We start from the raw sequence: 26,478 nt of genomic DNA, 5'->3' as shown, positions 1-26,478 counted from the left end.
AGAATAGTAGCCTTGTATTACCAGACTGATTACCTCTGAGCTATGGTTGTACAAGGTTAGGAGAATAGTAGCCTTGTATTACCAGACTGATTACCTCTGAGCTATGGTTGTACAAGGTTAGGAGAATAGTAGCCTTGTATTACCAGACTGATTACCTCTGAGCTATGGTTGTATGAGGTTAGGAGAATAGTAGCCTTGTATTACCAGACTGATTACCTCTGCGCTATGGTTGTACAAGTTTAGGAGAATAGTAGCCTTGTATTACCAGACTGATTACCTCTGAGCTATGGTTGTACGAGGTTAGGAGAATAGTAGCCTTGTATTACCAGACTGATTACCTCTGAGCTATGGTTGTACAAGGTTAGGAGAATAGTAGCCTTATATTACCAGACTGATTACCTCTGAGCTATGGTTGTACGAGGTTAGGAGAATAGTAGCCTTGTATTACCAGACTGATTACCTCTGAGCTATGGTTGTACGAGGTTAGGAGAATAGTTGAATATAACAAAGAAACAATGATCATGGCTTTTAAGTTTGGATTTGAAGGATGTACTTTTTTGTCCTGTGAAAAATAACCTGTTAACAGGTTAACGGAAGTGGTAATAAACATGAACATTTTCTAACTAACTGATAAATCTAGACAGGAACTGAGGAAGACAAAACATCCTGGGATGATTACCTTCAAATGCTTGTTAGGAGCACAACTTTGTCTCCACCTAGTGACAACATATCACCATAACATACACTATATCCACCACAACTAGACGATTCAACCCAACCACAATCTTCCACAACATTAATAAATAATCATATAAATATTCAGCAATATAGTATTATATTTATTGAGTAAGGTTTAGAAACCATGTATGTAATCATATTGTATAGAACAAGTCACACAGTGCATCCCAATACCATTGTCACATCAGCTTTGACAAACATTTCCGTTGTAGTCATGTAGCAGACGCTCTTATCCAGAGAGACTTACAGGAGCTATTGGGGTAAAGTGCCTTGCTCAAGGGCACATTGACAGATTTGTTTACCTTGCAACACTCTTAAAAGATAGACTACATGTCGCTGAAGATGAATGTGCCCATCCATATGCACTTCTTTCAAACATAGTCTGTGCACGTATAACCTTCTTCCTATCTCAGAGTTTAAATATCAACATTTTATGATGTCTTAAAGTAGCAATAGTCATATACTGTAACAAAACATTCAAGACCTTGATGCAAAGAGACCGGCAGGGAATAATAATACCAAACCACTGAATGATGTAGGAAACACAAATAAAGTCTATCTGGTTAAAGACTACCATCAACATCAATTCAAAGCTATTATGACATTGTTGTTAAACAGACAAAGGCATACTTTGATTACTACAGTCTACAGTATAGAAAGAGCCCAGATCATATATGTTTTATTATATATTTTATATTATACATACTATAATGTTATATCATATTTTGACCCATTTCGATTAGAAAAATACATGAATAACAGCTTTCTGTTGGTCACTAGGAGGAATAGAGAAAATACCATCTGTATAAGGGTCTTCATGTCTTGGAAAACAGCAAAACATCCATAGAACTTTGACAAAGGATTGTTGTCATTGTATCAACTGGAACTGGTCAGCTGAATTACCAGCACTCCTAAAAAACAAAGACCCATGTCCTATCTTGGTAATGGGCAACCAATACTATTTGAATGTGTCCTTGACAATAGTCAAGCCAATGAATGTTCTCTTGTGGAAACGTATCAGACATTTTCTAAGTCGTAGTAAACAATAAAAATGTAAATATATCTTCTGCCTTCAGAGGAATGTAGTTAGTCTTTAGAAGCAGTAGTCGCTGCAAGGCTGCCTGGCTGCTCCACAACCAATCACACAGAAATAGAGTTGCAAAATTTCAGCAACGTTCAAGAAATTCCCTGGTTTTCCTGAAATCTCGGTTGGAGGAATCCTGGAATCTGGAGGGAATAAGCAGACAATCCGGAATCCCCCAAACAGGATTTCTGGAAAACCAGGGAATTTATTGAAAGTTCTCCAAATTTTGCAACCTTACACAGAATACTACAGGAGCACTGCACAGGAGTATATACCAATATCTACCACTGGATGGGGATACTAACCCACACCAGAGGAGAGGACTGACTCATGACAGTTCAAACCTCTCCTGTTCAACTAGAAGTCACCCATAACCCCTGAATCCTAATCTTAACCAGTAGGGTGACAGAGAAAGATCTGACCCTGTATCAGTGGTAAATCACAACATATTTCTCCAGCATAATAAAAGTGGTCATAAAACAAGTCAGTGGTAGGTTTATATGGTACTGCAAGAAAGGCGATTTCGCCGATATCAACACCTTTAGCATAGCATACAACACAGAACCAGATTTGTTAGTCAAACTACGGAGGCAACACATACAGAAATGCTGCAACGTTACTCTTAGCAGCGTTTAGTGCTGTTTTCATTTATATCAAGTTTTCCCCATTTCTGCTTGATTATTCTGTGGATATCAATCAACTCATGATTGTTTTCTTTGTGACGTAGATCAAACATCGATGACCATGGGATTCCCTTTGTGGTGAACCATTAAATTGGTGTAACATTGCTATCAAAGAATACGTGATAAAACAATGACAGAGGCACGTTGGGGGCCACATCCGTGACACACTGGATATAGCACTAACTGAATAACCCTTCGTAAGCAGCAACACCATGAGAGTGTGTACAGTACACTTGATTCTCAGTCACAACCACTTCGGGTTGCCTTCCAGTTGTGTGGAATGTTGTGAAATCTACAGTAAGGATTTGACTGTATTGACAACATACAGTAAGAGCTACCTTACATAAACAGCAGTAGGTTACCTACAGAAAATAACAATACCATAATACCAAATCATCTCTTCTTCATTGGCCTTGTCTTTGAGAGGGGGGGGGGGCTATGCATGCATCCAAGCCAAGGGAGGGGTGCAGAAGGATTCAGGAGGGTCCAGGCAGGGTTGGATCGTAAGGTTCAGAGGTTAGGAGGGGTTAGAGGTCAAGGTTGAGTGTTCAGCAGGCATCGTTGCTCCCTGGCCCATGAGGCAGGATGGTGTTGGGGGGGCTTGACGGTAGGGTTCAGTAAGGATCCAACTTAATCCTTCTGTGTAAGCAGCATGTGAACACCATCCCACAGATCTGAAACACACACAATTGTTGTGAAGGTCAATCAAGGGTAAAGGTGAGTCGTCATGGTAGCATAGTGGAATAGCATGAGGAAGTGTGTGGTTACTATGGGAACAGGAGTGCCGAGCAGCCAGCAGCAGTGGTGTAATTGGGCCTGTGGTGAATGTTAAAGCTCCCACTATGACTGTTGTTGGAGAGAGATAATCTGTGAACAAACATTCATTTAGCAACTTCCATTTTTCAAAGGACATTTCTCTCTGAAGCCCTGCCAATGTTCTCAAAACCATAATTTAGTGTTATAATCCATTAATAGTTAATCTACTAAAAATCACATGATTAAACTGAGGGAAAATATTGGGTACAATTAAATTGATGTTTTATAAAGTGAAGCATGTTTTATGATGTTTTTGTCATTTTCTGTGAGGCGTTTAAAATAATAAGAAATAACAAATGATGAATGTAACATATGTAAATACTTAGAAAGGAGTCTATGGACACAAGGAGTGTGGCATTTTGGAGGTTTGAGATGCAAAACATTTTGCCTAGTGCACTCCAAATTCTCCCACTTGATGTTTCTTCTCCTTAAGTATTCTATAGAGTACATTCAAAGCTCCACTTGTGAGTTGGACTGCTTTAAGATCCTATGAATACGTTTGTGTGTAGGAAAAAGAAAGAAGTGAAGTGATGCTGGGATACAACAGACCTGTGTAGGTACTTTGGTTGATCTGAGAACAATAAGTCATTTTCAGCTAGCGGCAGGACGGTCAGAGAGCTTTAGTTGGCGCTTGTTTGGATGAAGAAGCCGACATCAATAAGATGAGATTAAGGTAGAGAAGAAATGGGAGGATACAGCCGGCCTTGACGCACACAACATAGTAACACACACACACACACACTTGTGCTTTCACTCTGCCAAAAGCATTAAACTGTCCTTATTTCTAACAAGATCATCCCACGTCATCACTATTAAGGGATAGGGGATATGAAAGGTCTCATTGATCTGTGAGACAACAGCAGAGTTACAGTAATACACAGGGAAAAGGCTGAGAGGTTAGGACTTAGATGAGGCACATTCGCTGGACGGGTGTTTGGTGTGTGTGTGTGTGTGTGTGTGTGACGGATGACAAACGACAAAGAGAGGAGGGCTGAGATTCAATCAACGGCCCCCCTGCAAGTCTTCTCCTCTCTGAGGGTATTATCGACCGGGGTCACAACATGGGGAGTAGATTCCTCAAAGAAGGCCTTGGCGGCTCGGCACTCAGGGCGGTTTTATGATGCCTCTAACCCTGCCAGCACCACTGAGAATTCAGATGGCAGAGTGAGGAGGTAGAGAATGAAACTCACAACTCACAGAGAGATGGAGGGAGCTGGAGAAGGAAGAGACGGAGGAGGGAGGGACGAGGAGACAGGGGATCAAGGAGGAAACGGAGGAGGGAGGAGCAGCCGGAGGGAGGAGGGAGGGAGGAAGGAGGAGACAGAAGCAAGGAGAAGGAGACAGAGGATGGAGGACAGAATGTGCTAAACTTCCTTTCTGCTCGTTAGTTTAGCATTTGGAATGACAAGGAATATATAGAAAGTAGTTTCAATGTGGCAGGTGAAGACAGTGACAATAAATAAGTGATGTGCTGCAATCATAAGAAACTATGAAGAAAGAAATCATGAAGAATACATTTAGCAGTGTCCTCTTTTCTTATTATTAACCAATTTCAGATGATGAGAAATGTATTGTAAGGGTTTCTTTCAAATCTGGTCCAGCACAGCTGTCATTCGCGTTTATCTGTGGGCATTAATCTCATAGTCTAGTCTGTGGGAGCACTTCAGTGAACTGTTTGTTTGTCCTTGGATTGTGGATAATGTTGTCAAGACCTTTCAGCCATGCAAAGGTCAAAGGTCAACATGCATGTGGCGGTCAGCCTGGTGTCCCTATTGGGGTGGGCGTTGCTCGGTGGTACCGAGAATAAAGCATAGGCCAGGCAATATAGCATGCATGATCTGTGATCAACTGTCTCTTTGTCTTCTTCACACACACACTCACATACAGAGACACACACAGGCACGCGCGCACACACACAGAGACACCCGCATGCACACACTCGCGCACACACACATGCACGAGTGCGCACACACACAAACATGCAGACAACACATATCTACATAAAACCACAAAAGACACAATCACAAAAATGAACAAATAGACACACACACAGAACACATTTCCAACAATGCCCTCCAACCTTGTCCCGTCCCCACTGAGTGTGACCAGACAGAGGCTTAGCCAATCACACGGCAGAGAAGTCCTCCTCCTCTTCTTTATACAGCAGATAGATAAAGCAGGCTGTCAACATGGCCCCGGCCAGCTATAGAGGTCACACACATACACACACAAACACACAAAGAAATACAAGGACGTACAGAAATACATAGACACAAACGTAAACACACACATGCATACAAACAGACATACATAGAGATACACACACATACACACACAGAGGGGTTAGTGACCTATATTAGACAAAGTATAGGGGAACACTGAAAGAGGATAGAGACTAAATTGATTAGCGTAATTACAACCAAACTAAGAACAAAGGTACAGAGACTATGACTATTTCAGTTATTAAAGACAGAGAGGAACAGTTGACACAGAGACTATGACTATTTCAGTTATTAAAGACATTGGAACAGTTGACACAGAGACAGTACACATAGAGACATCACTGACAGACTGACATTACTGACATACAATCAGACAGAGACCTTCAAGCCCAATAGAGAAGAGCCCATTTAGATCAAAAGCTGGTCTAAATTAGTTTGGGACAAGATGGGTGATTTGTCAATGGACCACTAACACATATTAAGGACATAGCTACAGTAGTTATTTTACCCATGTATGCTTCATATATGTGTGTGGAAAAATGTCAGCGTTTTATTTGGGAATATTTTGTCTAATAGGGGGAGGGTCTTTGGGCTAATAAAACATTTGTTTTTCTTAGGAACCCCAAATTCCCATGTCGACAGTCTCCACGGTGACAAGATCACATGACTCCTCTGTGGAATTCCAAGAGAAAAGCTATGGGAACACTGAGAAGAGTGGGAACCCTGGTTGGTTGGAAGGAGTAGCCAAGAGGGAGCCAGTACCGTATGTTCAGGTTTGGTCTGAGCTAGGGTGGGGCCGATATATGATTAAATCTAATATCATGATATTTGACAATGACGATATATCGTGAAGTGCAAGACTATACTTTATCTGAAATGTACAAATCAAAACGGTGCAGTTTTATCAGTTAGGCTGTATCAAAATGTTAGATCAAATCTAAATGAATTAACAAAGCCTTGTTTTCTCGCCATACAAAGATAATTTACTGCTGCTGCTCCAGTTTCAACTATTCTGCCTTATTATTATTCGACCATGCTGGTCATTTATGAACATTTGAACATCTTGACCATGTTTTGTTATAATCTCCACCCGGCACAGCCAGAAGAGGACTGGCCACCCCACATAGCCTGGTTCCTCTCTAGGTTTCTTCCTAGGTTTTGGCCTTTCTAGGGAGTTTTTCCTAGCCACCGTGCTTCTACACCTGCATTGCTTGCTGTTTGGGGTTTTAGGCTGGGTTTCTGTACAGCACTTTGAGATATCAGCTGATGTACGAAGGGCTATATAAATAAATTTGATTTGATTTGATTTACGGAGAATACGACAATAATATTGTAAATAAGCAAAGAAATGGCACAGTCTGGAATTATTAACAGAGTGAAGTGGTACCACAGCTCCTGACCGCAAAACATCTAGCCTGGTACCAGATGTGTTGATGCCGTATTGTGTGCTGTATATAACTGACTGATGTAGCATGACGAGAGTTGGCTAGAGAGCAAAAACTAAATCTGAGATTTGGCTACTAAACATCACCGGACTGCAATAAGAAACCTCTCAACACAATCTATGAACAGCATTGGCTGAACAGTAAACCATTCTCAGGAGATTTTCAGGAGATCCATGCTGGGGGATGGAGAGTCCAGTCCAGTCCCTGTGGAGTTTATCTGCAGAGAGAAGATCGATGGTGGAGAGCAGCCGCCCCATCCAAGTGTTATTACAAAGCATGCTGGGAGAGAAAGGTATACAGTTTCCTGTCCATGGCCCCATTTCAATGTATCTTTCCTTGATTCTTTACTTCCTATCTCCTCACTTCCTCTTCAAAACACATTGGTCTGAGGGGGGGGGGACCTTTTTCTTCCGATACTGCTGAGAAGGGTTAGGGTTATATCGATCAGAAACGTTACGATACTGCTGAGAAGGGTTACATCAATCAGAAACGTTCCGATACTGCTGAGAAGGGTTAGGGTTATATCGATCAGAAACGTTCCGATACTGCTGAGAAGGGTTATATCGATCAGAAACGTTCCGATACTGCTGAGAAGGGTTAGGGTTATATCGATCAGAAACGTTACGATACTGCTGAGAAGGGTTAGGGTTATATCGATCAGAAACGTTACGATACTGCTGAGAAGGGTTATATCGATCAGAAACATTACGATACTGCTGAGAAGGGTTAGGGTTATATCGATCAGAAACGTTACGATACTGCTGAGAAGGGTTAGGGTTATATCGATCAGAAACGTTACGATACTGCTGAGAAGGGTTATATCGATCAGAAACGTTACGATACTGCTGAGAAGGGTTATATCAATCAGAAACGTTACAATACTGCTGAGAAGGGTTATATCGATCAGAAACGTTCCGATACTGCTGAGAAGGGTTAGGGTTATATCGATCAGAAACGTTACGATACTGCTGAGAAGGGTTAGGGTTATATCGATCAGAAACGTTACAATACTGCTGAGAAGGGTTATATCGATCAGAAACGTTACAATACTGCTGAGAAGGGTTAGGGTTATATAGATCAGAAACGTTACGATACTGCTGAGAAGGGTTAGGGTTATATCGATCAGAAACGTTACGATACTGCTGAGAAGGGTTATATCGATCAGAAACGTTACAATACTGCTGAGAAGGGTTAGGGTTATATCGATCAGAAACGTTACGATACTGCTGAGAAGGGTTATATCGATCAGAAACGTTACGATACTGCTGAGAAGGGTTATATCGATCAGAAACGTTACGATACTGCTGAGAAGGGTTATATCGATAAGAAACGTTACAATACTGCTGAGAAGGGTTATATCGATCAGAAACGTTACAATACTGCTGAGAAGGGTTATATCGATCAGAAACGTTACGATACTGCTGAGAAGGGTTAGGGTTATATCGATCAGAAACGTTACGATACTGCTGAGAAGGGTTATATCGATCAGAAACGTTACGATACTGCTGAGAAGGGTTATATCGATCAGAAACGTTACGATACTGCTGAGAAGGGTTAGGGTTATATCGATCAGAAACGTTACGATACTGCTGAGAAGGGTTATATCGATCAGAAACGTTACGATACTGCTGAGAAGGGTTAGGGTTATATCGATCAGAAACGTTACGATACTGCTGAGAAGGGTTAGGGTTACATCAATCAGAAACGTTACGATACTGCTGAGAAGGGTTAGGGTTATATCGATCAGAAACGTTACGATACTGCTGAGAAGGGTTAGGGTTATATCGATCAGAAACGTTACGATACTGCTGAGAAGGGTTAGGGTTATATCGATCAGAAACGTTACGATACTGCTGAGAAGGGTTATATCGATCAGAAACGTTACAATACTGCTGAGAAGGGTTATATCGATCAGAAACGTTACAATACAGCTGAGAAGGGTTAGGGTTATATCGATCAGAAACGTTACGATACTGCTGAGAAGGGTTTTATCGATCAGAAACGTTACGATACTGCTGAGAAGGGTTATATCGATCAGTAACGTTACGATACTGCTGAGAAGGGTTATATCGATCAGAAACGTTACGATACTGCTGAGAAGGGTTATATCGATCAGAAACATTACGATACTGCTGAGAAGGGTTAGGGTTATATCGATCAGAAACGTTACGATACTGCTGAGAAGGGTTAGGGTTATATCAATCAGAAACGTTACGATACTGCTGAGAAGGGTTATATCGATCAGAAACGTTACGATTCTGCTGAGAAGGGTTAGGGTTATATCGATCAGAAACGTTACGATACTGCTGAGAAGGGTTATATCGATCAGAAACATTACGATACTGCTGAGAAGGGTTAGGGTTATATCGATCAGAAACGTTACGATACTGCTGAGAAGGGTTAGGGTTATATCAATCAGAAACGTTACGATACTGCTGAGAAGGGTTATATCGATCAGAAACGTTACGATTCTGCTGAGAAGGGTTAGGGTTATATCGATCAGAAACGTTACGATACTGCTGAGAAGGGATAGGGTTATATCGATCAGAAACCTTACGATACTGCTGAGAAGGGTTAGGGTTATATCGATCAGAAACGTTACGATACTGCTGAGAAGGGTTATATCGATCAGAAACGTTACGATACTGCTGAGAAGGGTTACATCAATCAGAAACGTTACAATACTGCTGAGAAGGGTTATATCGATCAGAAACGTTACGATACTGCTGAGAAGGGTTAGGGTTATATCGATCAGAAACGTTACGATACTGCTGAGAAGGGTTATATCGATCAGAAACGTTACGATACTGCTGAGAAGGGTTAGGGTTATATCGATCAGAAACGTTACGATACTGCTGAGAAGGGTTAGGGTTATATCGATCAGAAACCTTACGATACTGCTGAGAAGGGTTAGGGTTATATCGATCAGAAACGTTACGATACTGCTGAGAAGGGTTATATCGATCAGAAACGTTACGATACTGCTGAGAAGGGTTATATCGATCAGAAACGTTACGATACTGCTGAGAAGGGTTACATCAATCAGAAACGTTACAATACTGCTGAGAAGGGTTAGGGTTATATCGATCAGAAACGTTACGATACTGCTGAGAAGGGTTAGGGTTATATCGATCAGAAACGTTACGATACTGCTGAGAAGGGTTAGGGTTATATCGATCAGAAACGTTACGATACTGCTGAGAAGGGTTATATCGATCAGAAACGTTACGATACTGCTGAGAAGGGTTAGAGTTATATCAATCAGAAACGTTACGATACTGCTGAGAAGGGTTAGGGTTATATCGATCAGAAACGTTACGATACTGCTGAGAAGGGTTAGGGTTATATCGATCAGAAACGTTACGATACTGCTGAGAAGGGTTAGGGTTATATCGATCAGAAACGTTACGATACTGCTGAGAAGGGTTAGGGTTATATCGATCAGAAACGTTACGATACTGCTGAGAAGGGTTATATCGATCAGAAACGTTACGATACTGCTGAGAAGGGTTATATCGATCAGAAACGTTACGATACTGTTGAGAAGGGTTATATCGATCAGAAACGTTACGATACTGCTGAGAAGGGTTATATCGATCAGAAACGTTACGATACTGCTGAGAAGGGTTATATCGATCAGAAACATTACGATACTGCTGAGAAGGGTTAGGGTTATATCGATCAGAAACGTTACGATACTGCTGAGAAGGGTTAGGGTTATATCAATCAGAAACGTTACGATATTGCTGAGAAGGGTTAGGGTTATATCGATCAGAAACGTTACGATACTGCTGAGAAGGGTTAGCGTTATATCGATCAGAAACGTTACGATACTGCTGAAAAGGGTTAGGGTTATATCGATCAGAAACGTTACGATACTGCTGAAAAGGGTTATATCAATCAGAAACGTTACGATACTGCTGAGAAGGGTTAGGGTTATATCGATCAGAAACGTTACGATACTGCTGAGAAGGGTTAGGGTTATATCGATCAGAAACGTTACGATACTGCTGAGAAGGGTTAGGGTTATATCGATCAGAAACGTTCCGATACTGCTGAGAAGGGTTAGGGTTATATCGATCAGAAACGTTACGATACTGCTGAGAAGGGTTAGGGTTATATCGATCAGAAACGTTACGATACTGCTGAGAAGGGTTAGGGTTATATCGATCAGAAACGTTACGATACTGCTGAGAAGGGTTAGGGTTATATTGATCAGAAACGTTCCGATACTGCTGAGAAGGGTTAGGGTTATATCGATCAAAACGTTACGATACTGCTGAGAAGGGTTAGGGTTATATCGATCAGAAACGTTGCGATACTGCTGAGAAGGGTTATATCAATCAGAAACGTTACGATACTGCTGAGAAGGGTTATATCGATCAGAAACGTTACGATACTGCTGAGAAGGGTTATATCGATCAGAAACGTTACGATACTGCTGAGAAGGGTTATATCGATCAGAAACGTTACGATACTGCTGAGAAGGGTTATATCGATCAGAAACGTTACGATACTGCTGAGAAGGGTTAGGGTTATATCGATCAGAAACGTTACGATACTGCTGAGAAGGGTTATATCGATCAGAAACGTTACGATACTGCTGAGAAGGGTTATATCGATCAGAAACGTTACGATACTGCTGAGAAGGGTTAGGGTTATATCGATCAGAAACGATTACGATACTGCTGAGAAGGGTTAGGGTTATATCGATCAGAAACGTTCAGAAACGCGATACTGCTGAGAAGGGTTATATCAATCAGAAACGTTACGATACTGCTGAGAAGGGTTATATCGATCAGAAACGTTACGATACTGCTGAGAAGGGTTATATCGATCAGAAACGTTACGATACTGCTGAGAAGGGTTATATCGATCAGAAACGTTACGATACTGCTGAGAAGGGTTATATCGATCAGAAACGTTACGATACTGCTGAGAAGGGTTATATCGATCAGAAACGTTACGATACTGCTGAGAAGGGTTATATCGATCAGAAACGTTACGATACTGCTGAGAAGGGTTATATCGATCAGAAACGTTACGATACTGCTGAGAAGGGTTATATCGAACTGCTGAGAAGGGTTATATCGATCAGAAACGTTACGATACTGCTGAGAAGGGTTATATCGATCAGAAACGTTACGATACTGCTGAGAAGGGTTATATCGATCAGAAACGTTACGATACTGCTGAGAAGGGTTATATCGATCAGAAACGTTACGATACTGCTGAGAAGGGTTAGGGTTATATCGATCAGAAACGTTACGATACTGCTGAGAAGGGTTAGGGTTATATCGATCAGAAACGTTACGATACTGCTGAGAAGGGTTATATCGATCAGAAACGTTACGATACTGCTGAGAAGGGTTATATCGATCAGAAACGTTACGATACTGCTGAGAAGGGTTATATCGATCAGAAACGTTACGATACTGCTGAGAAGGGTTATATCGATCAGAAACGTTACGATACTGTAAACTACATGAGTTTCAAATATGGAAATATAAAGTGCACATTTGGACTCACGGGTGTGTGGTTTGCTTGTATGACATCAAAGCATTATTTATTATAATCCTCAACGCCTCATCTTTCCGAACATGTCGACTCCTCACGATTTACAGCATTTATCTCACTCAAACAACAACAAATGTGCAAACGTAGCCCAATTAGCGGGAGGGATGGGGGCATCTTCTTGTTGCGGGCTGTGCTCAAGTTAACGGCTGTCAGTCAAAACCCATACAGAGCTGTGAAGCGGAGACCCAGAGCTCTGAAGTCAGGTATAGCATGTTACTGTACAGCCACTTGGTTCCAATTCAGGCGCTTATCAATGACAAAATCTGCCATTTTGAAGCCGTATACGGGATGACAGGGGCTGTGAGTGGATTGGGCTACGAGCTTGGTCCATCTGAGACCGCAGCAAATCAAATCCCAGAATGTGAATGGGATCAGATTACAGCTGAAAGGATATAGGGAGGTAGAGTGCATTGAAAGGTTGTCTGACCGGTAATAGGAGTTACTGGATGCATCTTTGAGGTAATAGGAAGATTATGGCCACATTGATGTTTATAAAAAAAAAAACATTGGAAAGCCTTTTATCATGTGGATATATTTTGAGACTGATATAAAAAATAAATAAAACATTCTTAAGCAATCGTCTCACGTTACTCTACTAAGAGGAACAAGCAAAGTTAACCTCACCTTCTCTCTCTCTTTCTGTTCACAATCTCCCCACCTATCCATCTAGATACTAGCTAGCATTGAAGACATTTCAACAGCAAGGCTACCAATATCCACAGTAGCAGATTATATCCACTATTATCACTACATTATATTGATATCCACGACATCGGTGATACCCCAAATCCCCCAAAAACTAAATGATACTTTGTGATAATCTGATAGTGATAGCTTGTGTCTGTTGTGAGGTGCTACCACAGTACTGAAATATAATAAGGCCTCGTCATTTCCTGTTAATAAAGACACTGGCCAGTGTTAGGGGACCGACCTGTAGACAGGCCACTCCTATCCCCACAGCTCCGATGATCAGCAGGTGGTCAGCCAGGAACTGCTCCAGCTTGGTGATGCAGCCACCCTGTGGGGCAAAGGTTACAGGTCAGGGGTCAAATCACTTCACACACACACACACACACACACACACACACACAAACACACACACACAAGCACGCATGATGCACACGTATACATTATGAACACACACACACAGACACACCTGATTGGTGTAGTCAGTGTCTATCATATTTGGATCAAACCAATGCTTTTAAATCCTTGAGGGGGTGTGAACAAGGATAATTGAAATTGAGCTATGCTCTTCATTTACCATAGTATATTTATCAACCCTACCCTCTCCAGCTTTTTCTATGTCTGTCTCCAAATTGCTGCGTTAATTGTGTGTGTGTGTGATACAGAATTACACTGCAGAGAACAAACTACAGTAAGATAAAGGACTTGGGCAGTGTAAAGATATTTTAAGATAATACACAACACAGAGGGCTAAAGGTCAAGAGGGAATTAACCATGAATGGAAATAGTGTTTTTTCTGTAATAGGGAATGAATGATCAATGGGTCAGAGACATGGGAGGAATTTGTCTATGCATTGAGCCTGAAATAGGATACTTGTTATTTGGCCAGTGGCCCAGTTTATTTGCAAGGAATTCTAATTGGTCAACCCCAGGCTAGGGTTGGGTTATAAATTACATCCTGTCTCTTTGTTCTGTGGAGAGAATCACTGAGGACAGGGAATAATGAACATCTACCTCTCAGCATAACATCTAGATTTTTCCTCTTTGAATAAACCTATTTTTCTCCCCCTGATTTGCTTTGGGGTCTGTGTTATTGAAGAGTAACATCAACTGCTAACAGGCAGCCTGAGAGAAGTAGAGAGAACAGTGGGATTTATTAGGCCTCTCTCAGGAGGCTCCTTCTCTGACCACACACACACACACACACACACACACACACACACACACACACACACACACACACACACACATACACACCACTCAGATGTGGGTAGAGGGGGCATTGAGGAGCCATGGCTGAATGGAGTGCACGGACACGTCCATGTGCAGTCACCTCCGTACATCCAGTGTCATACTGTTTTACCAAAGAGCTTTGACCAAGTAGGTTGTTTTAAGCCATGTTGTGAGTCACAGTTATGAGGACATCTCGGCTTCCTAGACAAGTGAAAACACATTGACGAGCACATTTTCAACCCAAGTGTTTTCCGAGTGTGTGGGGAGCTGTCAACCACAGCTGACTCCCTAAATGCACAGTAAATATTTCAGTTCCACCCATATAAACTTTGTTTAATTATAAAGAGATTTTATCAAAGTTTCACTCCTCTGAACTGGAGTGACATTGACAAGTGGAATGATGATAGCGGGAACGAAGGAGCGAGACGTGTGTGTGTGTGTGAGTGTGTGAAAGAGAGAAACAAGCACAGACTTCTCCTGCTTGTCACAGATAAAAGCGAAAGGAGCATCTCAAATATTGTATGAAATATTCTCCGAGCTCTTACACTCTCAGCCCTTACTGATAAGAAAGCCTGTCAAGTAGAGAAAAGTTGTTGGCTAAAGTGACTTTCCAAACCAGAGTATTTGACTGCTTCAGTTTCATTGACAGAATAAGAAAGGAGACAGTTGAGCTCTGAGGGACATATCATCTGTCTGTCCCCATTTCAGACATTAGAAATCATTTGATGCCCAATATAACCATCTGGTCCTGAAATATTCATCAATTGTTCCATGTCGAGATCCATTCATTTTTTTTGAAAGATTTATTTGAAGGAATATTTTAGGATCCAACTTGAATTGCATTGATCCATTAAATATGAACAAATGGTTAGATCTGAAATCATGATGGACCGTTCCATTCCACTGACAGTGCTGGACTCTGCTGTCATCGATATGAAATAGAATGACAACATAACACATTTTTACCGTGAAAGAGTCGAGTTATGACATCCTAAAGTCTGCTGGAACCCATTTGGCACATATTTGCTGTTGAATGATGATTTTCCAATGGTCCCACCCACCTCAGTCTTGTAGATGTTGGAGGGGTGGTCTCTGCGGCCACAGAGGGTGGTGATGGTCTTACAGCAGCTGTCCGGGACCACCCTGCCCTCCGACACAGCCGAGGTCATGTACACACTATGCAGCCAATCAAATGAGTTGTTGCTGCCACAGCACTTGAACTGACCAACAGAAGAAGAAAAGTGGAATTGTGTTTATCATTAGCTACACTTAGTTGATGTCTGAAAACCATCACATCTAATTCAAATCAATCAACAACAAAATGAAGAGGCAGAAAAAACACATCACAAAAAACATTTGTAAACCAAGTAGTCATAACTACGTATTACAGACTGCATTGACATCTTGCATCATACTGTACCCATATAGTGGATGTGACCTCGCATATGATTAACATTGAACCTCACATGCTTCAAGGTGAAAAGGGATGATTGTGTGTGTGTGTGTGTGTGTGTGTGTGTGTGTGTGTGTGTGTGTGTGTGTGTGTGTGTGTGTGTGTGTGTGTGTGTGTGTGTGTGTGTGTGTAACAACTATGTACCATAACTAGTATCAACCAGCTTTACCACTGGCGCTCCTGTCCCTTCAAGAAAAACTAAGCAAAGGCTAATGGGAGATTGAGTCCATACATCCTGCTGTAGTCTGTCCACAGCCAGGGTGATGGCCTCTTTCCCTGGCTGGGCGTAGTTCTCTGTCATGGTCTCATTCAGGTGCTGCTTCAGCTCCTCACTGAGCTAGGGGAGGGAGGGAAGGGGGAGAGAGAGAGAGAGAGAGAGAGAGAGAGAGAGAGAGAGAGAGAGAGAACACCTCAGTTAGAGTGGCAGAGGAGAGTGAAGTGGGGTTGCCTTGCTTGTGTGATCAGGGCTCAGGATTGAGCTCTGTCTGGAGATCAGGGCTCAGGGTTGAGATCTGTCTGGAGATCAGGGCTCAGGGTTGAGCTCTGTCTGGAGATCAGGGCTCAGGGTTGAGGTTTGTCTGGAGATCAGGGCTCAGAGTTGAGGTCTGTCTGGAGATCAGGGCTCAGAGTTGAGGTCTGTCTGGAGATCAGGGCTCAGAGTTGAGGTCTGCCTGGAGATCAGGGCTCAGAGTTTAGGTCTGTCTGGAGATCAGGGCTCAGGGTTGAGCTCTGTCTGGAGATCAGGGCTCAGGGTTGTGCTCTGTCTGGATATCAGGGCTCAGGGTTGAGCTCTGTCTGGAGATCAGGGCTCAGGGTTGAGCTCTGTCTGGAGATCAGGGCTCAGGGTTGAGCTCTGTCTGGAGATCAGGGCTCAAGGTTGAGCTCTGTCTGGAGATCAGGGCTAAGGGTTGTGCTCTGTCTGGAGATCAGGGCTAAGGGTTGTGCTCTGTCTGGAGATCAGGGCTCAGGGTTGTGCTCTGTCTGGAGATCAGGGCTCAGGGTTGTGCTCTGTCTGGAGATCAGGGCTCAGGGTTGAGCTCTGTCTGGAGATCAGGGCTCCAGATACATGGTCTTTACACAGGTATCATACACACACCAGGTAAGCATGCACACACATGGCCGCTCAAATGCAATGGAGATAGTCCCAGAACTGCACTCCAGACTCAATGAATAGATGTATTTAAAAAGAAAACAAATACAGGGGGGGGGGGGGGGGGGTACACAAGAGGATAAAAGATGAAGGTGGAGAAGTAGTCACTCACCCTCTGGTAATACACGTAGGCCAGGACTCCTGCCACCAGCTCTATGAGAAAGATCAATAACAGACAGCAGAAATACTGGAGAGACAGAGAGACAGAGAGACAGAGAGATCAGTCTTAACACAGTTCAGTTCAACACTTACAGGCAAAACTCTCTCTTGAATATAAGACAAAATGCAGCATTAACTGCATGTCTCTGTTTAGAACAGTCTCACTTAACATCTTTACCAACACTCACTCTCAGACTCCTACCAAAAGTCACTCAGTTATTGTGACAATGCAGATATAAAATGTTCCATCAAGTGTCTTTGTATTGTCACGCACCCGCATTCCCAAAGCTGACAGAGAGAACGAAAAAAGACCAGAGGAATAGAGAGCAATATGACAGACTATGCAGAATAAGGAGAAATGAATTTTGGGGTGTGAGATGTCTGTCATATTTCTCCTTGCAGAGAAAGAGAGGGGGGAATAGGGAGCGAACAGTGTAGAGGGGGGGATACATTTAATATTTGAGAGAGAGAGAGAGCAAGAGAGAGAGAAAAATAAAAGCGAGAGAGGTTTTGATTTCTGACACAGACAGCTAAATGTACTGAGAACTAAGAGAGACATAAAACACCACTATCTCATGAGGGAACAACAATGAACAGAACACCACAAACCCTGCAACACCTCCAAACCAGTCCTCAGTAAAAAAAACTGCAACACCTATAAACTAATAGTTAAAACCCTACAACACCTCCAAACCAGTCCTCAGTAAATAACCCTGCAACACCTCCAAACCAGTCCTCAGTAAATAACCCTGCAACACCTATAAACTAATAGTTAAAACCTTGCAACACCTCCAAACCAGTCCTCAGTAAATAACCCTGCAACACCTCCAAACCAGTCCTCAGTAAATAACCCTGCAACACCTCCAAACCAGTCCTCAGTAAATAACCCTGCAACACCTCCAAACCAGTCCTCACTAAAAAAAAAACTGCAACACCTCCAAACCAGTCCTCAGTAAAAAAAAAAACTGCAACACCTCCAAACCAGTCCTCAGTAAAAAAAAAAAACCTGCAACACCTATAAACTAATAGTTAAAACCCTGCAACACCTCCAAACCAGTCCTCAGTAAAAAAAAAAAAACCTGCAACACCTATAAACTAATAGTTAAAACCCTGCAACACCTCCAAACCAGTCCTCAGTCAAAAAAACTGCAACACCTATAAACTAATAGTTAAAACCCTGCAACACCTCCAAACCAGTCCTCAGTAAAAAAAAAACTGCAACACCTCCAAACCAGTCCTCAGTAAAAAAAAAACTGCAACACCTCCAAACCAGTCCTCAGTAAATAACCCTGCAACACCTCCAAACCAGTCTTCAGTAAAAAAAAACTGCAACACCTCCAAACCAGTCCTCAGTAAAAAAAAAACTGCAACACCTCCAAACCAGTCCTCAGTAAAAAAAAAACTGCAACACCTCCAAACCAGTCCTCGGTAAATAACCCTGCAACACCTCCAAACCAGTCCTCACTAAAAAAAAAACTGCAACACCTCCAAACTAATAGTAAAAAACTAAGCAACACCTCCAAACTAATAGTAAAAAACTAAGCAACACCTCCAAACTAATAGTAAAAAAACAGCAACACCTCCAAACTAATAGTAAAAAACCCTGCAACACCTCCAAACGAATAGTAAGAAACCAAGCAACACCTCTAAAATAATAGTAAAAAACCCAGCAACACCTCTAAACTAATAGTAAGAAACCAAGCAACACCTCCAAACGAATAGTAGAAAACCCTGCAACACCTCCAAACTAATAGTAAGAAACCCAGCAACACCTCCAAACTAATAGTAAGAAACCCAGCAACACCTCCAAACTAATAGTAAGAAACCAAGCAACACCTCCAAACTAATAGTAAAAAACCCTGCAACACCTCTAAACTAATAGTAAGAAACCCAGCAACACCTCCAAACTAATAGTAAGAAACCATGCAACACCTCTAAACTAATAGTAAGAAACCCAGCAACACCTCCAAACTAATAGTAAGAAACCCAGCAACACCTCCAAACGAATAGTAACAAACCCTGCAACACCTCTAAACTAATAGTAAGAAACCCAGCAACACCTCCAAACTAATAGTAAGAAACCCAGCAACACCTCCAAACTAATAGTAAAAAACCCTGCAACACCTCCAAACTAATAGTAAAAAACCCAGCAACACCTCCAAACTAATAGTAAGAACCCCTGCAACACCTCTAAACTAATAGTAAGAAACCCTACAACACCTCCAAACTAATAGTAAAAATCCCAGCAACACCTCCAAACTAATAGTAAGAAACCCTGCAACACCTCCAAACTAATAGTAAGAAACCAAGCAACACCTCTAAACTAATAGTAAAAAACCCAGCAACACCTCCAAACTAATAGTAAGAAACCCTGCAACACCTCTAAACTAATAGTAAGAAACCAAGCAACACCTCCAAACTAATAGTAAAAAACCCAGCAACACCTCCAAACTAATAGTAAAAAAACCAAGCAACACCTCCAAACTAATAGTAAGAAACCCTGCAACACCTCTAAACTAATAGTAAAAAACCAAGCAACACCTCCAAACTAATAGTAAAAAACCAAGCAACACCTCCAAACTAATAGTAAAAAACCAAGCAACACCTCCAAACTAATAGTAAAAAACCAAGCAACACCTCCAAACTAATAGTAAAAAACCCAGCAACACCTCCAAACTAATAGTAAGAAACCCAGCAACACCTCCAAACTAATAGTAAGAAACCCAGCAACACCTCCAAACTAATAGTAAAAAACCAAGCAACACCTCCAAACTAATAGTAAAAAACCAAGCAACACCTCCAAACTAATAGTAAGAAACCAAGCAACACCTCTAAACTAATAGTATAAAAACCCAGCAACACCTCCAAACTAATAGTAAGAAACCCAGCAACACCTCTAAACGAATAGTAAGAAACCCAGCAACACCTCCAAACTAATAGTAAGAAACCCTGCAACACCTCCAAACTAATAGTAAGAAACCAAGCAACACCTCTAAACTAATAGTATAAAAACCCAGCAACACCTCCAAACTAATAGTAAGAAACCCTGCAACACCTCCAAACTAATAGTAAGAAACCAAGCAACACCTCTAAACTAATAGTAAAAAACCAAGCAACACCTCCAAACTAATAGTAAAAAACCAAGCAACACCTCCAAACTAATAGTAAGAAACCCAGCAACACCTCCAAACTAATAGTAAGAAACCCAGCAACACCTCCAAACTAATAGTAAAAAACCAAGCAACACCTCCAAACTAATAGTAAAAAACCAAGCAACACCTCCAAACTAATAGTAAGAAACCAAGCAACACCTCTAAACTAATAGTATAAAAACCCAGCAACACCTCCAAACTAATAGTAAGAAACCCAGCAACACCTCCAAACTAATAGTAAGAAACCAAGCAACACCTCTAAACTAATAGTAAAAAACCAAGCAACACCTCCAAACTAATAATAAAAAACCAAGCAACACCTCCAAACTAATAGTAAGAAACCCTGCAACACCTCTAAACTAATAGTAAAAAACCCAGCAACACCTCCAAACTAATAGTAAGAAACCCAGCAACACCTCCAAACTAATAGTAAGAAACCCTGCAACACCTCCAAACTAATAGTAAGAAACCAAGCAACACCTCTAAACTAATAGTATAAAAACCCTGCAACACCTCCAAACTAATAGTAAGAAACCCAGCAACACTTCCAAACTAATAGTAAGAAACCCTCTAATAGTCTCCAAACTAATAGTAAACCCTGCAACACCTCCAAACTAATAGTAAGAAACCAAGCAACACCTCTAAACTAATAGTAAAAAACCCTGCAACACCTCTAAACTAATAGTAAGAAACCCTGCAACACCTCTAAACTAATAGTAAGAAACCCTGCAACACCTCTAAACTAATAGTAAGAAACCCTGCAACACCTCTAAACTAATAGTAAGAAACCCAGCAACACCTCCAAACTAATAGTAAGAAACCCAGCAACACCTCCAAACTAATAGTGAAAAACCCTGCAACACCTCTAAACTAATAGTAAAAACCCAGCAACACCTCTAAACTAATAGTAAAAACCAAGCAACACCTCTAAACTAATAGTAAAAAACCCAGCAACACCTCCAAACTAATAGTAAAAAACCCTGCAACACCTCCAAACTAATAGTAAAAAACCCTGCAACACCTCCAAACTAATAGTAAGAAACCAAGCAACACCTCCAAACTAATAGTAAGAAACCAAGCAACACCTCTAAACTAATAGTAAAAAACCCAGCAACACCTCCAAACTAATAGTAAGAAACCCTGCAACACCTCCAAACTAATAGTAAAAAACCAAGCAACACCTCCAAACTAATAGTAAAAAACCAAGCAACACCTCCAAACTAATAGTAAGAAACACTGCAACACCTCCAAACTAATAGTAAGGAACCAAGCGACACCTCTAAACTAATAGTAAAAAACCCTGCAACACCTCTAAACTAATAGTAAGAAACCAAGCAACACCTCCAAACTAATAGTAAGAAAACAAGCAACACCTCTAAACTAATAGTAAGAAACCCTGCAACACCTCCAAACTAATAGTAAGAAACCCTGCAACACCTCCAAACTAATAGTAAGAAACCAAGCAACACCTCTAAACTAATAGTAAAAAACCCAGCAACACCTCCAAACTAATAGTAAGAAACCCAGCAACACCTCCAAACTAATAGTAAGAAACCCTGCTACACCTCCAAACTAATAGTAAGAAACCAAGCAACACCTCTAAACTAATAGTATAAAAACCCTGCAACACCTCCAAACTAATAGTAAGAAACCAAGCAACACCTCTAAACTAATAGTATAAAAACCCAGCAACACCTCCAAACTAATAGTAAGAAACCCAGCAACACCTCCAAACTAATAGTAAGAAACCCTGCAACACCTCCAAACTAATAGTAAGAAACCAAGCAACACCTCTAAACTAATAGTAAAAAACCAAGCAACACCTCTAAACTAATAGTAAGAAACCAAGCAACACCTCTAAACTAATAGTAAGAAACCAAGCAACACCTCTAAACTAATAGTAAGAAACCAAGCAACACCTCTAAACTAATAGTAAGAAACCAAGCAACACCTCTAAACTAATAGTAAAAAACCCTGCAACACCTCTAAACTAATAATAAAAAACCCAGCAACACCTCTAAACTAATAGTAAGAAACCAAGCAACACCTCCAAACTAATAGTAAAAAACCCAGCAACACCTCCAAACTAATAGTAAAAAAACCAAGCAACACCTCTAAACTAATAGTAAAAAACCAAGAAACACCTCCAAACTAATAGTAAGAAACCCAGCAACACCTCCAAACTAATAGTAAGAAACCCTGCAACACCTCCAAACTAATAGTAAGAAACCAAGCAACACCTCTAAACTAACAGTATAAAAACCCTGCAACACCTCCAAACTAATAATAAGAAACCCAGCAACACTTCCAAACTAATAGTAAGAAACCCTGCAACACCTCCAAACTAATAGTAAGAAACCAAGCAACACCTCTAAACTAATAGTATAAAAACCCTGCAACACCTCCAAACTAATAGTAAGAAACCAAGCAACACCTCTAAACTAATAGTATAAAAACCCAGCAACACCTCCAAACTAATAGTGCAACACCTCCAAACTAATAGTAAAAAACCAGCAACACTTCCAAACTAATAGTAAGAAACCCTGCAACACCTCCAAACTAATAGTAAGAAACCAAGCAACACCTCTAAACTAATAGTATAAAAACCCTGCAACACCTCCAAACTAATAGTAAGAAACCAAGCAACACCTCTAAACTAATAGTATAAAAACCCAGCAACACCTCCAAACTAATAGTAAGAAACCCAGCAACACCTCCAAACTAATAGTAAGAAACCCTGCAACACCTCCAAACTAATAGTAAGAAACCAAGCAACACCTCTAAACTAATAGTAAAAAACCAAGCAACACCTCTAAACTAATAGTAAGAAACCAAGCAACACCTCTAAACTAATAGTAAGAAACCAAGCAACACCTCTAAACTAATAGTAAGAAACCAAGCAACACCTCTAAACTAATAGTAAGAAACCAAGCAACACCTCTAAACTAATAGTAAAAAACCCTGCAACACCTCTAAACTAATAATAAAAAACCCAGCAACACCTCTAAACTAATAGTAAGAAACCAAGCAACACCTCCAAACTAATAGTAAAAAACCCAGCAACACCTCCAAACTAATAGTAAAAAAACCAAGCAACACCTCTAAACTAATAGTAAAAAACCAAGAAACACCTCCAAACTAATAGTAAGAAACCCAGCAACACCTCCAAACTAATAGTAAGAAACCCTGCAACACCTCCAAACTAATAGTAAGAAACCAAGCAACACCTCTAAACTAACAGTATAAAAACCCTGCAACACCTCCAAACTAATAATAAGAAACCCAGCAACACTTCCAAACTAATAGTAAGAAACCCTGCAACACCTCCAAACTAATAGTAAGAAACCAAGCAACACCTCTAAACTAATAGTAAAAAACCCTGCAACACCTCTAAACTAATAGTAAGAAACCCTGCAACACCTCTAAACTAATAGTAAGAAACCCTGCAACACCTCTAAACTAATAGTAAGAAACCCTGCAACACCTCTAAACTAATAGTAAGAAACCCAGCAACACCTCCAAACTAATAGTAAGAAACCCAGCAACACCTCCAAACTAATAGTGAAAAACCCTGCAACACCTCTAAACTAATAGTAAAAACCCAGCAACACCTCTAAACTAATAGTAAAAACCCAGCAACACCTCTAAACTAATAGTAAGAAACCCAGCAACACCTCCAAACTAATAGTAAAAAACCCTGCAACACCTCCAAACTAATAGTAAAAAACCCTGCAACACCTCCAAACTAATAGTAAGAAACCAAGCAACACCTCCAAACTAATAGTAAGAAACCAAGCAACACCTCTAAACTAATAGTAAAAAACCCAGCAACACCTCCAAACTAATAGTAAGAAACCCTGCAACACCTCTAAACTAATAGTAAGAAACCAAGCAACACCTCCAAACCAATAGTAAAAAACCCTGCAACACCTCCAAACTAATAGTAAGAAACCAAGCAACACCTCTAAACTAACAGTATAAAAACCCTGCAACACCTCCAAACTAATAATAAGAAACCCAGCAACACTTCCAAACTAATAGTAAGAAACCCTGCAACACCTCCAAACTAATAGTAAGAAACCAAGCAACACCTCTAATCTAATAGTATAAAAACCCTGCAACACCTCCAAACTAATAGTAAGAAACCAAGCAACACCTCTAAACTAATAGTATAAAAACCCAGCAACACCTCCAAACTAATAGTAAGAAACCCAGCAACACCTCCAAACTAATAGTAAGAAACCCTGCAACACATCCAAACTAATAGTAAGAAACCAAGCAACACCTCTAAACTAATAGTAAAAAACCAAGCAACACCTCTAAACTAATAGTAAGAAACCAAGCAACACCTCTAAACTAATAGTAAGAAACCAAGCAACACCTCTAAACTAATAGTAAGAAACCAAGCAACACCTCTAAACTAATAGTAAGAAACCAAGCAACACCTCTAAACTAATAGTAAAAAACCCTGCAACACCTCTAAACTAATAATAAAAAACCCAGCAACACCTCTAAACTAATAGTAAGAAACCAAGCAACACCTCCAAACTAATAGTAAAAAACCCAGCAACACCTCCAAACTAATAGTAAAAAAACCAAGCAACACCTCTAAACTAATAGTAAAAAACCAAGAAACACCTCCAAACTAATAGTAAGAAACCCAGCAACACCTCCAAACTAATAGTAAGAAACCCTGCAACACCTCCAAACTAATAGTAAGAAACCAAGCAACACCTCTAAACTAACAGTATAAAAACCCTGCAACACCTCCAAACTAATAATAAGAAACCCAGCAACACTTCCAAACTAATAGTAAGAAACCCTGCAACACCTCCAAACTAATAGTAAGAAACCAAGCAACACCTCTAAACTAATAGTAAAAAACCCTGCAACACCTCTAAACTAATAGTAAGAAACCCTGCAACACCTCTAAACTAATAGTAAGAAACCCTGCAACACCTCTAAACTAATAGTAAGAAACCCTGCAACACCTCTAAACTAATAGTAAGAAACCCAGCAACACCTCCAAACTAATAGTAAGAAACCCAGCAACACCTCCAAACTAATAGTGAAAAACCCTGCAACACCTCTAAACTAATAGTAAAAACCCAGCAACACCTCTAAACTAATAGTAAAAACCCAGCAACACCTCTAAACTAATAGTAAGAAACCCAGCAACACCTCCAAACTAATAGTAAAAAACCCAGCAACACCTCCAAACTAATAGTAAAAAACCCTGCAACACCTCCAAACTAATAGTAAGAAACCAAGCAACACCTCCAAACTAATAGTAAGAAACCAAGCAACACCTCTAAACTAATAGTAAAAAACCCAGCAACACCTCCAAACTAATAGTAAGAAACCCTGCAACACCTCTAAACTAATAGTAAGAAACCAAGCAACACCTCCAAACCAATAGTAAAAAACCCAGCAACACCTCCAAACTAATAGTAAGAAACCCTGCAACACCTCCAAACTAATAGTAAAAAACCAAGCAACACCTCCAAACTAATAGTAAAAAACCAAGCAACACCTCCAAACTAATAGTAAGAAACCCTGCAACACCTCCAAACTAATAGTAAGAAACCAAGCAACACCTCTAAACTAATAGTAAAAAACCCTGCAACACCTCTAAACTAATAGTAAGAAACCAAGCAACACCTCCAAACTAATAGTAAGAAACCAAGCAACACCTCTAAACTAATAGTAAGAAACCCTGCAACACCTCCAAACTAATAGTAAGAAACCCTGCAACACCTCCAAACTAATAGTAAGAAACCAAGCAACACCTCTAAACTAATAGTAAGAAACCCAGCAACACCTCCAAACTAATAGTAAGAAACCCAGCAACACCTCCAAACTAATAGTGAAAAACCCTGCAACACCTCTAAACTAATAGTAAAAACCCAGCAACACCTCTAAACTAATAGTAAAAACCCAGCAACACCTCCAAACTAATAGTAAAAAACCCTGCAACACCTCCAAACTAATAGTAAAAAACCCTGCAACACCTCCAAACTAATAGTAAGAAACCAAGCAACACCTCCAAACTAATAGTAAGAAACCAAGCAACACCTCT

At 40.6% G+C, this 26,478-nt stretch overlaps 1 protein-coding gene across 4 annotated transcripts in view; it reads right to left on the bottom strand.

Annotated features, from left to right (window-relative positions):
- Positions 1 to 818: 818 nt before the first annotated feature.
- LOC139378426 (tetraspanin 11) overlaps positions 819 to 26,478 on the bottom strand; it is a 37,905-nt gene continuing 12,245 nt past the window's right edge. For 2 of the 4 annotated variants that reach the window (XM_071120590.1, XM_071120591.1), the window contains exons 4-9: positions 17,201 to 17,275; positions 16,171 to 16,275; positions 15,547 to 15,705; positions 13,497 to 13,583; positions 5,402 to 5,524; positions 819 to 3,179 (exon numbers count right to left, since the gene is read on the bottom strand). In XM_071120590.1, the coding sequence (XP_070976691.1) occupies positions 5,447 to 5,524; positions 13,497 to 13,583; positions 15,547 to 15,705; positions 16,171 to 16,275; positions 17,201 to 17,275 (504 nt within the window). In that variant the 3' untranslated portion in view covers positions 819 to 3,179; positions 5,402 to 5,446. The remainder of the gene's footprint in view (positions 3,180 to 5,401; positions 5,525 to 13,496; positions 13,584 to 15,546; positions 15,706 to 16,170; positions 16,276 to 17,200; positions 17,276 to 26,478) is intronic. The other 2 variants (XM_071120592.1, XM_071120593.1) reach the window with 1 other exon arrangement.

The sequence above is a fragment of the Oncorhynchus clarkii genome, chromosome 21 (assembly GCF_045791955.1).
Source record: "Oncorhynchus clarkii lewisi isolate Uvic-CL-2024 chromosome 21, UVic_Ocla_1.0, whole genome shotgun sequence".
In the NCBI taxonomy this organism is placed as follows: domain Eukaryota; kingdom Metazoa; phylum Chordata; class Actinopteri; order Salmoniformes; family Salmonidae; genus Oncorhynchus; species Oncorhynchus clarkii.
Note: the sequence above shows the minus strand (reverse complement) of the source record. Positions and strands in the feature narration are given on the sequence as shown.